Consider the following 12,908-nt stretch of genomic DNA (forward strand, 5'->3'; position numbering starts at 1 on the left):
TGACCAAATATCTCCCTAATAAGGCTAAGCTAAGAGCTAAAGTGACATCTACTGAGCCAACTGTTTAATTCTGCAGTTTAAAATTAACACAAAAAAACAAAAAGGCGTTGTGTAAATATTGGTTCATACACTACGGAGAATACCAGCTGGGTCCTTATGAATTGTGGAGAAGACTGGGTAGGTTAGAATAATGTTGCAGGGTTCTTCTCAATTCCTATGATGCCTGGTTCAAATTGCGACTGTAGTTCTTATGCAGAAAGGATTCAGGAGGCTCAGGTAGTAGTCATGATTCTCTGTTTCCATCTCATTTATCAAAGGATCCAGTGAAACAAATTAGTCTGAGCAGCAACCACCCACTGAGCTTCACAGATGAGTGGGAATTTGAAAGCACGTCTCTGTGACCTATCTGAAGTAATATGGTTGTTATCTTTACACTATACATTATAATTTTCTCTGTCAGTTACACATGTTGCCATTTTCAAGGCATTTGCAGACATGTACTTTGCAGGCACTGCTTTTACCCCCACTCAATCATACTTTTGGTTTTTTAATTCATAGTGTGGGCTTCGAATATTTTTTGATCTGAATGCATTTTAGGAAAATTTTATTGGACATCCTTTTGCTTGAGTGGAAGCAGTGATTCACAAACATGTTTGATAAATAATAGCAGGGTAAATGTCAGCTGTCACCACAAAGTGAATTCACAAGTCTTGACCTTAATGGCCCTGATCTTCTCAGAAGCTAAACAGGGTCAGCCCTGATTAGTATTTGGATGGGAGACCACCAAAGAATCCCAGGGTTACTCTGCAGAGGAAGGCAATGGCGAACCACCTCTGTTTATCTCTTGCCTGGAAAACCCTACTGGGTTGCCACAATTTGGCTGTGGTTTGAAGGCATTTCACATTCTCAGTAGATGATGGGGAAGACCTCTACCTGAGACTCTACAGAGAACCACTGCCACTCCGAGAACTTCTGCCTTGCCAACATCACATTTAAATTAGGACTTGATTCCTTAAACCCACATGTTCTAGTTTCATTTTTATATATATATTAATATATATAAAATAATTAATAATTAATATATATAATTCTTTCAAGCAACTGGGAAACTGCCTTCCCACTCTGGACAAGCTGTGGGAGGCGACTGCTTTGGGCATGTTAAATGTGGCCACATTTTATTCTAGGAATTCCTTGTGCAGAGTCTCAGTCTGAATTATGACAACATAGTGTGGTCCTGCTTTCGAGTACTGCTTTGAAAAAGGAAAAGGTACGAGCACCGGGGCCTTCCTGGCCCATGGGGTGATGTCACACCCCAACATTCACTGGGCAGATTATGTTTTTATGGGTGGTTTGGCATTGCCTTCCCCAGTCAGTGGCAGAGCTACAAGGGAATGGGTGCACATTGCACCAGGCGTGCACTGGGGGGGGGGGGGAAATCACCCCTGCCCCTTTGTCCCGCCCTGCCCCACCTTGCCAGGCCTGACACTGCCCCACGAGCCTGGCCTGTTTTCAGGTGTTTTGTGCTGTCTGGAAAAGGTAACTGGGGGGCAGGGGGCAGGGCCACAGGGGGGTGGAAAACACGGAGTGAGCCCCAGGTGCACTCCTGCCCAGCTACACTTCTGACCCCTGTCATCTACACTTCACCCTCAGCAAGCTGGATACTTATTTTACTGGCCTCGGAAGGACAGAAGGCTGAGTCAACCACGAGCCAATTACCTGAAGCCAACTTCTGTCAGGATTGAACTCAGGTTGTGAGCAGAGCTTTTGAATGCAGTTTATCACTTTTCATCATGGGGCTCCATGGTGGCACTTTATATACACACAAAAAGGCTTAAAATGTTGTGAAAGAATCTTGAATCTCTACCACAATGGAAGATCCAAAATGGTGGGAAAGCCGGCATCCCCTATCTATTTAGAGAAGATGAACAAGCCTGAGGTGATAATATCTGGATTGTGGTTGTATAAAGTGTTTTGGTACTGTCAGTGTCAATACCACAACTGGTAACTTCAGGCAGAGGCACAGGGTTAGTGCATGCATACATGGCAGTTGTGCCACATAGCCACCCAGTATGCATCAAGTGGCACCAGAGACTAAACAACCACATGCATCAAGTGGCACCAGAGACTAAACGCACAACAGCCAAGCTCCTTAAGCCTCATTTCTGTGTCAAATAGTGTTCTGTTCTACCATGAAGAATCAGCATGAGATGGAACATCTCTAACTGTTGAATGATCAATGAAAAATACCAGGATGATAGAACATTCCATTTAGTAGCTCTTCACCTTATTGACTTGGCCTTTTGTATATTTTCCTATAAAGTCAAAAGTTGTTTTTCAATCTGAGCAAGTCTGTCTCACTGAAGAGAAGACACTATACTTTCCCTCCCCCTTTTAGAATTCAATTTCCTGTTATCCCAAGTCAGTGGTTCTCAACCTGTGGATTGGGACCCCTTTGGGGGTTGAACAACCCTTTCACAGGGGTCGCCTAAGACTCTCTGCATCAGTGTTCTCCATCTGTAAAATGGATAAATGTTAGGGTTGGGGGTCACCACAACATGAGGAATTGTATTAAAGGGTTGCGGCATTAGGAAGGTTGAGAACCACTGTCCTAAGTAGACAGTCTCCACTTTAGGGGTATTAGATAGAGACAGACAGTGAGAGGGGGTAATTAGGACTGATAATTTATCTACACTAGGATAGTCCTGGGCAAAAACTCTCAAATGAGCAGGTAGCTGTATAATTAAAACTGGTTTTATTACAGAATAAAACAATAGAAATAAGAAATATGTTGTAAGTAATGAACAGTCACACACGAAGAAGAAGAAGAAGAAGAAGAAGAAGAAGAAGAAGAAGAAGAAGAAGAAGAAGAAGAAGAAGAAGAAGAAGAAGAAGAATTAGTGATGCAGGCACTGTGAGAGAAAGGGAAAACCTTTACTCCCCCTGGGAAAGCTCACAGCATATAGAAGAAGAAGAAGAGTTTGGATTTATATCCCCCCTTTCTCTCCTGCAGGAGACTCAAAGGGGCTTACAATCTCCTTTCCCTTCCCCCCCTCACAACAAACACCCTGTGAGGTGGGTGGGGCTGAGAGAGCTCCGAGAAGCTGCGACTAGCTGAAGGTCACCCAGCTGGCGTGTGTGGGAGTGTACAGGCTAATCTGAATTCCCCAGATAAGCCTCCACAGCTCAGGCGGCAGAGCTGGGAATCAAACCCAGTTCCTCCGGATTAGATACACGAGCTCTTAACCTCCTACGCCTACGCCACAAAGAATACAAACTTCAACTACGAGAAAGTTGGATAGGATTTCAAGGATGGGAGATAGTCACCTCACTGATCTTGAAGAGACATCCAGAGAAAGCAGCAATGAAGAGGAAAACAATCAGCATTTTCAGGAGCAAAGGAGACAGCCCACAATACAGAACACACACACACACACACACACACACACACACACACACACACACACACACACACACACACACACACACACACAGTATGAGTGGCCAAAGGGTCGATATTCATACCCCAAAATGGGTCCTGGGGCAGTAAGAGGTAAGATGGCAGGAAAACCAGAGACCAAGAATTGATTGCTTTTCTGGGGTTACAACAGAAAGACAGGAGAGGCTTGATGAGTTCGTCAGGACTCAAGAGGATGCCTTTACTATTCTGCTGAATACTTATTGATTGCTGAGATAAGTGCAGATAGGGTAAGTAATGGTCTGCTCAGAGCGCTAATTAAATCATCTTAGGGTGACACAATAGAAATTAGCCGGCCCTGTCCAGTCACGCACACATTAGGACCAGGGGAAAAGCAGTCAACCATCTTCCCGCCTAAGCCTGACATATAAGATGGATCCCAAAGCTTTCTGAGAGGCATCCATTTCATGGGGAGCAGTGTTTTGCTCTTATGCCAGTCTTTGCCCGCCCCCCCCTGCATGCTTCCATGGCACCCCTTAGCAGGAGGAGGGGCCTGACTGCTTACACTCCTTCCGTCTTGGGACTGCATTAGGAGAGCGAGAGAGAGAGGTTGATAATAAATACACCTCACACCACACATGGTGTGGTTTCACTGCAGGTATCCCTTCCCCCTTGTGTGGCTCTTTTCACAGAGGATCCCAGTGCAGCCGTCTGAACAGGAACCTTAAATAGTTATGTAGGGGCGAGAATTGGCTGCTGAGACTTTTATCGCTCCAGAATAAAGAATGTGTTCTTGGTCTCCTTCTCCTGCCACCCTTCAACATCCATCAGCCATTCATCCAGTATTATCACTACTGCTATTTGAAAACTACAAAATATTTGACTACACGTGTATAGAAATCACATGCTTGTGTCTCATACTTCTAAATTACACATCTTTGTTATTTCATTGTAACTGTATCTGGACTGCAAAAACCTCTACTCAAGTCTGTGCTGTAAATAATAAGTTACAATTAAAATTCTGTACATAGTAAGAGTGCTAAACTTATTCTAGATTGTAAACATTGACTACTACTACAACAGGAGTGTTCTAAGTAACTGCAAGTAGGAGAGTCAGTAGTTGCATTATTATTTTTTGAACAATGACGTACACGACAATTTACTGAAGAACAGAAACGAAAAAAGAAACTGCACAGCCCCAAACAAACCCACAATATAAACTTTGCTAAGGAAAGGGAGCGGGGAAGCCAAGAATAAGAAAACACTCTCTTTTTCCAAACAAAACTTCAGTCTTTATGCTATAGCTCTACAACGGAAAAGTGCACAACTAATTCAGCATGTACATTGGTCTTTGGGACACCACTCATCCTTGAACAACTGTCTCAGATTCATCTCTAAAAATACATAGGAGAGATCTGATGCTCGAATATGAAAGCAAAAAGAAGTCAGATATCCCAGGAAGTTCATAGATACCCAAGGATTATCAAAGGACTTCTCAGGGATGGTATGTTGAAGCATCAGGGCATGTCCAACCCATAGTCCCCAAGTTTCCCCCATTTTCCCGTTCCCCTCCCTCCCCTTTTCCCTACTTGTTTTTTTCCTAACACTCAGGCCTTATCGTTCACACTTTGTGGCTCCCCCACATTGGGTACACATGGATTTTCCGAACCTAGAAATGACCCCACCATCTGAGAGTCATGACAGAGTATCACTATTGTTTTGTGATAATTTAACGTTTTAATTACTTACATGATATATTTTTTAATTGTAATTCTATGTTATTAGCCACCCTGAGTCCAGCTTTAGCTGGGAAGGGTTGGGATAGAAACATAAACAATGAAACTCAGAAAACACTGCAGCTTCGGTTTTATACTGTCTTACCGCTAGATGGCAGGCTGAGAATACAAGTAGACTTTTACATCAAATTACTGTCTTATTGCAGCATCTTTCTAAAAGATGCACTTGACAGAATAAATCTTGAGCTGGTTTAATTTCTCATCACCTTTTGAAAAACCAGATTCAAGACCAGAGTTCACTGGCTATGAAAACTGCACTATTCTATTGCAGGCTCCAGCTGAGCAGAGCGATTATTTGTGTGTGAACATGCACCTCCACAGAGATTACTATCTGTACTATGCTCAGGAATGCTGAGCTGCTCAGTTTTCATTTTTAAATGTTTCTTGATCATGTAGATGCAAAAGAGCTTACTGATTTTACAGCTCCTTTGCCCTTCCCCACCAAAATACATAACAAAGAACATCAGTGAGAACAGAAACTACAAACCAGAAAATCTGGTTCTGGGTACAGTAAAATGTCGTTTCCATAATATGAACATAAGAGGCTGCCTTCTGTAGAATCAGGGTATCAGTGGCCATCTGGTCCAATACTGTCTAGTCTGAATTTATTTTGCAGCCCTGACCATTGTCCATCCTTTCCCAGGCTACAAAAGTTTATGAATGGAGAACCTTCCCATTCCAGTACCACGAGATTCATTTGCACCGCAATACGTGGATTTTTCCTTTTTACTTGCACATCTTCAGTATCAACTATTTTAGGTTAAACATATTGTTCAGCATTTACAGTTTCATCCTAGTTACAGTTAAGAATTACAAAAACCACGTTGATTGACAACAGAGGTTTAACAAAACACTGAACTCCACAAAAAGTTATTATTTGTACTTCCTGAAGTGCCCTGACCTGTATGGCCCAGGACAGCTTGATCTCATCAGATTTCAGAAGCTATGCAGGGTCATACTTGGATGGGTGACCACCAAGGATGCCCAAATCACTGTGCAGAAGGAGGCAACAGCAACCCACTTCTGTGATCCTTAGCTTTGAAAATCACACAGGATCACCATAAGTTGTCTGCAATTTGACAACACTTTACACTCACAATTCCTTAAATTATACTGTGTTGTGACTTTGATAGTTTGCTTAACAATACAACCAGCAAGTGGAAGTTATATAGAAATCACCTTATACTTTAAACACAGTTCCACTTAGTCATACAAAGCTTCACTCAAAGTTGTGATCTGAAGAAAGCTCCAGTGATGCAGCCGACAGGTCCTGTATAAAATAGCTGCAATATAGGCACACTGGTAGGTGAGGGGAACCCTCAATATACATGTATACAGGAAGCTGTGGAGGTTATTTCTAATCTTCCTGCAATAATGCAATGATAAAAATATTAGTGTGGTTTGCAAGTCAGGAAACAGGAAGCATTTTTTTAAAAGAATCAATCCTCAGTTAAGCTGACAACTAGTCAGATAACACAGGTTTCTTTTGCTGTGCTTTTATAAATACACCAGAAGGCAAAAATTATTGAAATGCAATGAGAAGTCAGCGTATATATTTATTTTGTTCTGTCAGGGGAGAGGGGGGGAGACACCCTGAACAGCAAAAACTGGTACCTGATGACAATAAAGGTTCATGATGTTTTTGGTGGTGAGCATGTGTGGGATCTATGGGGGTCCTTTGGTTGGTTTTGACAATTCTGATTCTGCTCCTAACATTCAGACAACTCAAAGAATTTGCAGATTTTAACAGAGGATGCCCAAGGGAAAGGAAAAATTGGGGGGGGGAGGCATGTTCTTTGGTGACCGAATGGGATATAAATACAATAAATTAATGAACATAGAAAGCAGACAGGATAAATTATGCACCAATGAAGTTCTGACCATGGCTGGAGCATATATATATATAGCTTAGACAATTAGTCCATACAGCTTATATTGCTTGTTCTGGTTGGAAGTGCCTCATCAGTTATCAGGCAAAGAAAGGTATTTCGAAAACCTTCTGCCTGACAGCCTTTAACTGCAAATGGCAGGACTGGATCACAGGACCTCATGCATGTGAAAAATATGTTATATCACTGAGACATAATAGTTCCTAGCACTTGAACTTTCTGTGGACCCTCTTCCAAGCTAAAATGTGCAACCATGAGAACTAGAAGTTGAATTTAAAATCGGAGAATCTCAAAAGGATACATGCAGCTGTATCTACGGGACGAAAGCGTTAAAATAAAAATAGCCACAACACTTTGCCTGTTACCACAGTATGCAAGAAATGAACTAATCAGTATGAGGCAATCAAGCACAATGTAGAACTAGAGTTGCTGAAGGAGGAAGTATAAATGTAGAAAGCTTCTGAAACAGTTGATGTAAATGAAAAATAAAACCGTTCTTTGACAACTGGATAGCGATTGGCAACATGTTATGTCACCAATTGCCATTTTATATTCAGATCTTTACGTTGCCAGTCCAGCTTCATATACTGAAATACCAACCAGTCCTGCCCATTCAAAGCCCAATAAAACTGCAAGGACATATTCAGTCTTGTATGCACAGCATCTGCCACCATGCAGCCTTCTGAATAAATCTCACCGCATTTGGGATTGACTCCAAGGTCACTCACCAACTTGCCACCACTCACCACCCTGAGGTTTGCAAGAAGTGACCCTTCCCAGGGCCCCAGGCGACAACACTCCTAGAAGGAACCTGCTTTGTTGCAAACTTGCAATAAAGCTGCCCTTGGAAAGGTGCACAGGCAGTCTCTAAAGCTTTGTTTATTCATGTTTACAGGAAGCAAAACCACCTGATATTGCCTTCAAAACACAATTCTTTTAGCACAAGGAAACATTACAAACGTTCTAAGCCCTTTACCAGTAAATCTACCCAGTAACCCATACATATACATTGCTTGCGTGTGTGCATGCAAGTGTTCCACTGCTTGCCTAACGATACAGGTTGCTTCCTTCTTACCTCTTCCTTCCTTTCCTCAGCACTGGGAGCTAAATTGAGGCTCAGCTGAGAGTGGCTGCTGATGCCGCTGTCTTCATTCGCCTCGTCGTAATAGGCGGCATGCACAAAGTCCTGGAAACAAACAGTGCTCTTCCCCAGCTTGGCAGAAGGCCCCTCCCCTCTCTCCTCACTTTCCATTGAGCTGAGCGACAAGGTGCTGCACTGATCCGGACAATGGAAATTAATATTGCACTTAACCTTTTCAGCACCAGGGCTCTGAGGCTTAGGAACTGCAGGTCTGGCAGGGGCATGGGGATGCTCAGCGCTGCATGTAAACTGGCTGGAACTTTTTGGTCCATCTGAGTCTTCATGAAACACTTCATTAGGAATTGGGCTAACGTCCTTAAAGGGAGGTGAGGAACATACTGAATCCGGGGTGTCACTGGACGACATCCCGTGACTACTGGTACTGCAGGTCAATATGTCAGCCCCAACACTGTCTTCCTCTGAGCTTCGTCGGAGACCAGCGTCAGAAAAAGTAGAGTCCGGGCTACATTTGGGAGGGTGACACCTCCGCTTGTCATTTTCATTGTTGCTAGACACCCGGCGTGAATAATCATCGTGCAACCTGCTGTTTGATCTTGTCCTCTGGTTCTGCACACCGGATGACGGAGTTTCGCTCTTAGGGCTGTCTTTCTTCAAGGCAACATCAGTAACGTTGCTGACAAGTTTCAAGACTCTGTCAAAATCCTTCGCTCTAATTGGGCTCTTCCAGCGTTTTGATCTCCGCTCCGAGTTCCTGTTGGCTTTCTCCGAGTCGGCTGAAGAAGTGCTCGTGGTTCTCTGTGGAGTTGGCTTTTCGCTTGCAACTTTGAGGTCGGTGAGGTTTGAGGTGGACTTCCGTTTGAACGAGCTCTTTTTCAGAAAATTCAAGTTGTCTGTGCTCTTGCTCCGCCTGTAGATGACTTGATTGCTTTCGGAGTCTTTCACCACAATTTCACAAATCTGGGACTCCTGGAGGATGGGGGAGACCGCTCGGGTGCTGTTCTGATGATGCTGAATTTGATCAGTGTCCAGCAAATTTATGCGGCCGATGCCATAGGCACGCCTGATACTACGTGAACGGCGAGTATTCCGCAGGAAGGAATCATCGCTTTCCTCACCCTCAGAGTTGTCAGAAGCCAAACTGTTATCTACTGTGCTGTGCAAATCATGTAGAGGTCCTGAGTAGGAATACCTATTTGTATGAACTCTCATCACCGCACCATTTGGCACACGCTTTCTGATATCGTTATCCAAGATGGTGTCGTTTAAGTGGTCAGAGTCTTCCTTGGCTTGGATTCCTTGGAGCACAGAAGATTTTAACTTCTTGAAAGATCCCATTTTCCTAATGGAAGACAAAGCATTCCATGTGGAGGAGTTCCCCATAACTATCAGGGAATGAGGCCTTTCTGCATTGGAGCCAGACCTTTTCCGAGGAGTCGAGAAAAACCGCATGATTTTGGAAGGGCTGACTTTGTTGTCGTGGCCTTCTCCTTCATAGCTGTTACTGGCGTTGCATCCCCCATTCTGCAATAACGAGGTAGTGTTGTTCTGCGACTCTTTATTATCCATGACTATACAGGTGACAGAGGTGCCGTTTCCACAGCCATTCTGACACGCTGTCATGTTTTCCATATCATAAGCATCAGGACAGAGCACTTTATAACTCACATCCAGTACCTGATGATCTTCATTTTCTCCAAACCCAAGCTCTTCTTCAGCTGGACATCTTTTGGAGTTGCCGTTGTCACATCCGTGGGGCAAATTTAGCTCTTTGGAAGTCTGTACACCCTGCATCAAGGAAACAAAGCCAGCATTTAGCATCTTTCTCCACAGCAAAGAGGAGTTCTTTGTATAAAATACAAGGCATTTCCAAAACAAGGCTTTCTTATAAAGCTGTGAAAGGCTTTTAGAATGATACCAACATTAGCATAGCTATTAGATATGTATTTGCTTTGCTTTGCTGACTTGATTACGGCTGCTAAGCAGAATCCAAAGACCACAAGGGGGTATTTCAATGGAATTTTTCCTTCAGTCGAGGGAGGCTCCTGCTAAATTTACTTGGCCATTTGATGACACTGTGCCTGAATTTTCAGCTTTCTAACTGTGTGATCCTAAGAAGAGTCGTACCCTTTCAAGCCCAAGAAAGTGTGTAACAGACTTCCCTCTGTGACACACCTCTGAAGATGCCAGCCACAGATGCAGGCGAAACGTTAGGAGGAACAAGATCCACCAGATCACGGCCACACAGCCCGGAAAACCCACCACAACCAAGAAAGTTCATTAGTTTAGCCGCAGAGCGCACCTGCTAAGCCATTTTACTGTACATCAGCCGTTATCCTAATTGCCATTCTGCTATTGTTATCCCTAAATTTTTAAGGCACGTCAAATTTTGGCAAATGTCACTTTGCCAGAAGCACCTCTTGTCATGTTGTTAATTTTGACTGAACCTATCACCTACTGTGAAAGAAAGAAGGAATCCAGGATTGATACCCAATTACGATGACCATCTGTCAGGTGTTATGTATGCTAATTTGATCCACCAAGGCCTATAGAATGCACAGTTCAGGGGTGGTGCAAGGGACATTATTCCACATCAAACACCTGTGCATGCATGGGGAATAGGCCACTCTTGCTGATCAAAGTTTCTCATTGGAAAGCAGCTTTTTGATCATGTGAACTGCCTGAGCTAATTTGTAAGAGTGTCCCCCCCCCCCGCCCGCCCGCCCCCCAACAACAGCAGCTGTGAAGAAGCAAAGCAAAAAAACAAGAAGGCAGAAAGTTCACAGGCTTTAAACGGTGCATATCCATCATGGTCCATAGTTTAATGAATAGTAGAAAGCGCATGAAAGTAACTAAAAATAAAGCCTCCACTAGTGACAGAAACAAGCTACACATTAACATTGTGTGCTGAGATCTGAACATACAAGCAATTATTAATCTTTCCAATCTTGTTTTCATTCCCTGAAGAAAAATCTGTTGCATAAGTAATATGTAATGTAGGTGCGATACAACCACCTGGAATTCATAACACCCTCCCTTTTCACAATTTAACCCGCACTTACTGCCTTAATTCTTGTGCTTTATATATGGATTTGGTGTGATTTCATTCAAAGAGGACAGCTCTGTTGCACAGGAAAGAGCCGGGCTTTGATGGAGAGACACTGCCCAACTCGCCCCTAATCCCACCCCCGCCAGGCTACTCTATTCATTTATTCAGATTAACCCACCCTGCTGCAGAAGGACTCATTTGTGCAGCTCCTGCACCCTTCAATCTAAATATTTACAAGGGCGCTGCTTTGAGATGGACCTGCAGAACACTTCAGTCTTCGGAGTTCACTGTTCTCCTTAAGCCTATACACTCCTCTCATTCTGGTTAAGACTTTGCAGGAAAGTTATAGGTTGGGTCAAGCCAACGGTTTTCTCATATTAAAAAGAAGCAAACGCGTTTGAAGGGCAAAATGGAAGGAGAGGAGCATGAGAGAGGGGAAAGAGAATGGGAAAAACCCATCACCCCACAGACGCTGCATTACAAGGGGTTAACAGCCACATGTCTAATATACGGAATATACAATGCACAAGCAAACACAACCATTGCTAAATCTTACCATTTTTAGCCTGCTTTCAGCATTGCCTCCCTAGCCTGCAAGGGCTCATCTCTTAAAGTGCCAAAGTTCCGTTGTGTATAAACTTCCCGCAGGGCCAAAAAAGCACCTGCTGCCGCCTCCGGAGCGCTGCCTTCCCTCACCGCACAAAAGAAAAGCGGGTCGACCTGACTGAGGCGCCGCTGCCGGCGGAGGCAGCCACGCGCTCGCGCCCTCCCTCCCCAGACCCGGGCCGGCAGCCGCTTACCTGCGCAGCTCCCCGAAGAAACTCCTTCTGCACGCCCTTTTCGGCCAACAGAATCGGAAGGAGCAGCAATAGCCCGAGGGCCTCCTCAGTGCCTCAAACAGGGGAGGAGGAGCTGCAGAAACTCTCACGGCTCCTCCTCCTGCTGCTGCTGCTGCTTTCCCCCTGGGTGGACACTAATCCGCTTCCACGCATCACTATGGCAGCCACCGGGACGGAGGGGAGGGCAGAGCCTATAGGCGCGCACCAGAGCAGCAGCAGCAGCAGCAGAAGCGCCTGGGCGGGAGGCGAAGGGGGAAGGAGGCGTTCAAAAGGCTCCCTTCGCCCTTCCAACCTTTCCCTCCCTCAGCAGAGAAATCCAACTCGGTTTCCCTCAGAGGGTCTCCTCGCTGATGCCCTCCATCTGGCCTCGTCACCCCCGAGACTGAAACAGAACCCCCCTGCCCGCTTTTTATCTGCACGAGACGACGGGAGTTGGACCCAGCGGGACGTAGCCAAGGAAGCCGGGCAGAGACGCAGCCATGCCTCGCGCTGAGCCGGTCAATTTGCATTCTCAAAGCAAACGCTGGGCGAGGCGTCGCTCCCCTGCCTCCTTTGGCAGGCTGGGCAAGCCTAGTGGTGGAGTTGGTCGAAATAAGTGCCCCTCGCAGGGTCCCGGCGTGTCAATCTGGGCGAAGATACCGTACACCCCAAAGCAACAGTAGTTGGTTGTTGTGGGCTTTCCGGGCTGTGTGGCCGCGGTCTGGTAGATCTTGTCCCTACTGTTTCGCCTGCATCTGTGGTTGGCATCTTCAGAGGTGTATCCCAGAGAGAAGTGTGTTATACACTGTGTCCAGTGAGAAGGGAATGTTTAGTGGGGGATA

At 44.9% G+C, this 12,908-nt stretch overlaps 1 protein-coding gene across 5 annotated transcripts in view; it reads right to left on the bottom strand.

The window, feature by feature from the left end:
- The window catches only part of SPATA13 (spermatogenesis associated 13), a 174,961-nt gene that overhangs the window by 50,775 nt on the left and 111,278 nt on the right, over positions 1–12,908 (bottom strand). For 3 of the 5 annotated variants that reach the window (XM_048494360.1, XM_048494364.1, XM_048494363.1), the window contains exon 2: positions 8,176–9,987. In XM_048494360.1, the coding sequence (XP_048350317.1) occupies positions 8,176–9,987 (1,812 nt within the window). Of the gene's footprint in view, positions 1–8,175; positions 9,988–11,804; positions 11,941–12,048; positions 12,135–12,908 lie in introns of those variants that run through there. The other 2 variants (XM_048494362.1, XM_048494361.1) reach the window with 2 other exon arrangements.

This window comes from Sphaerodactylus townsendi, linkage group LG04 (assembly GCF_021028975.2).
Source record: "Sphaerodactylus townsendi isolate TG3544 linkage group LG04, MPM_Stown_v2.3, whole genome shotgun sequence".
Taxonomy (NCBI): Eukaryota; Metazoa; Chordata; class Lepidosauria; order Squamata; family Sphaerodactylidae; genus Sphaerodactylus; species Sphaerodactylus townsendi.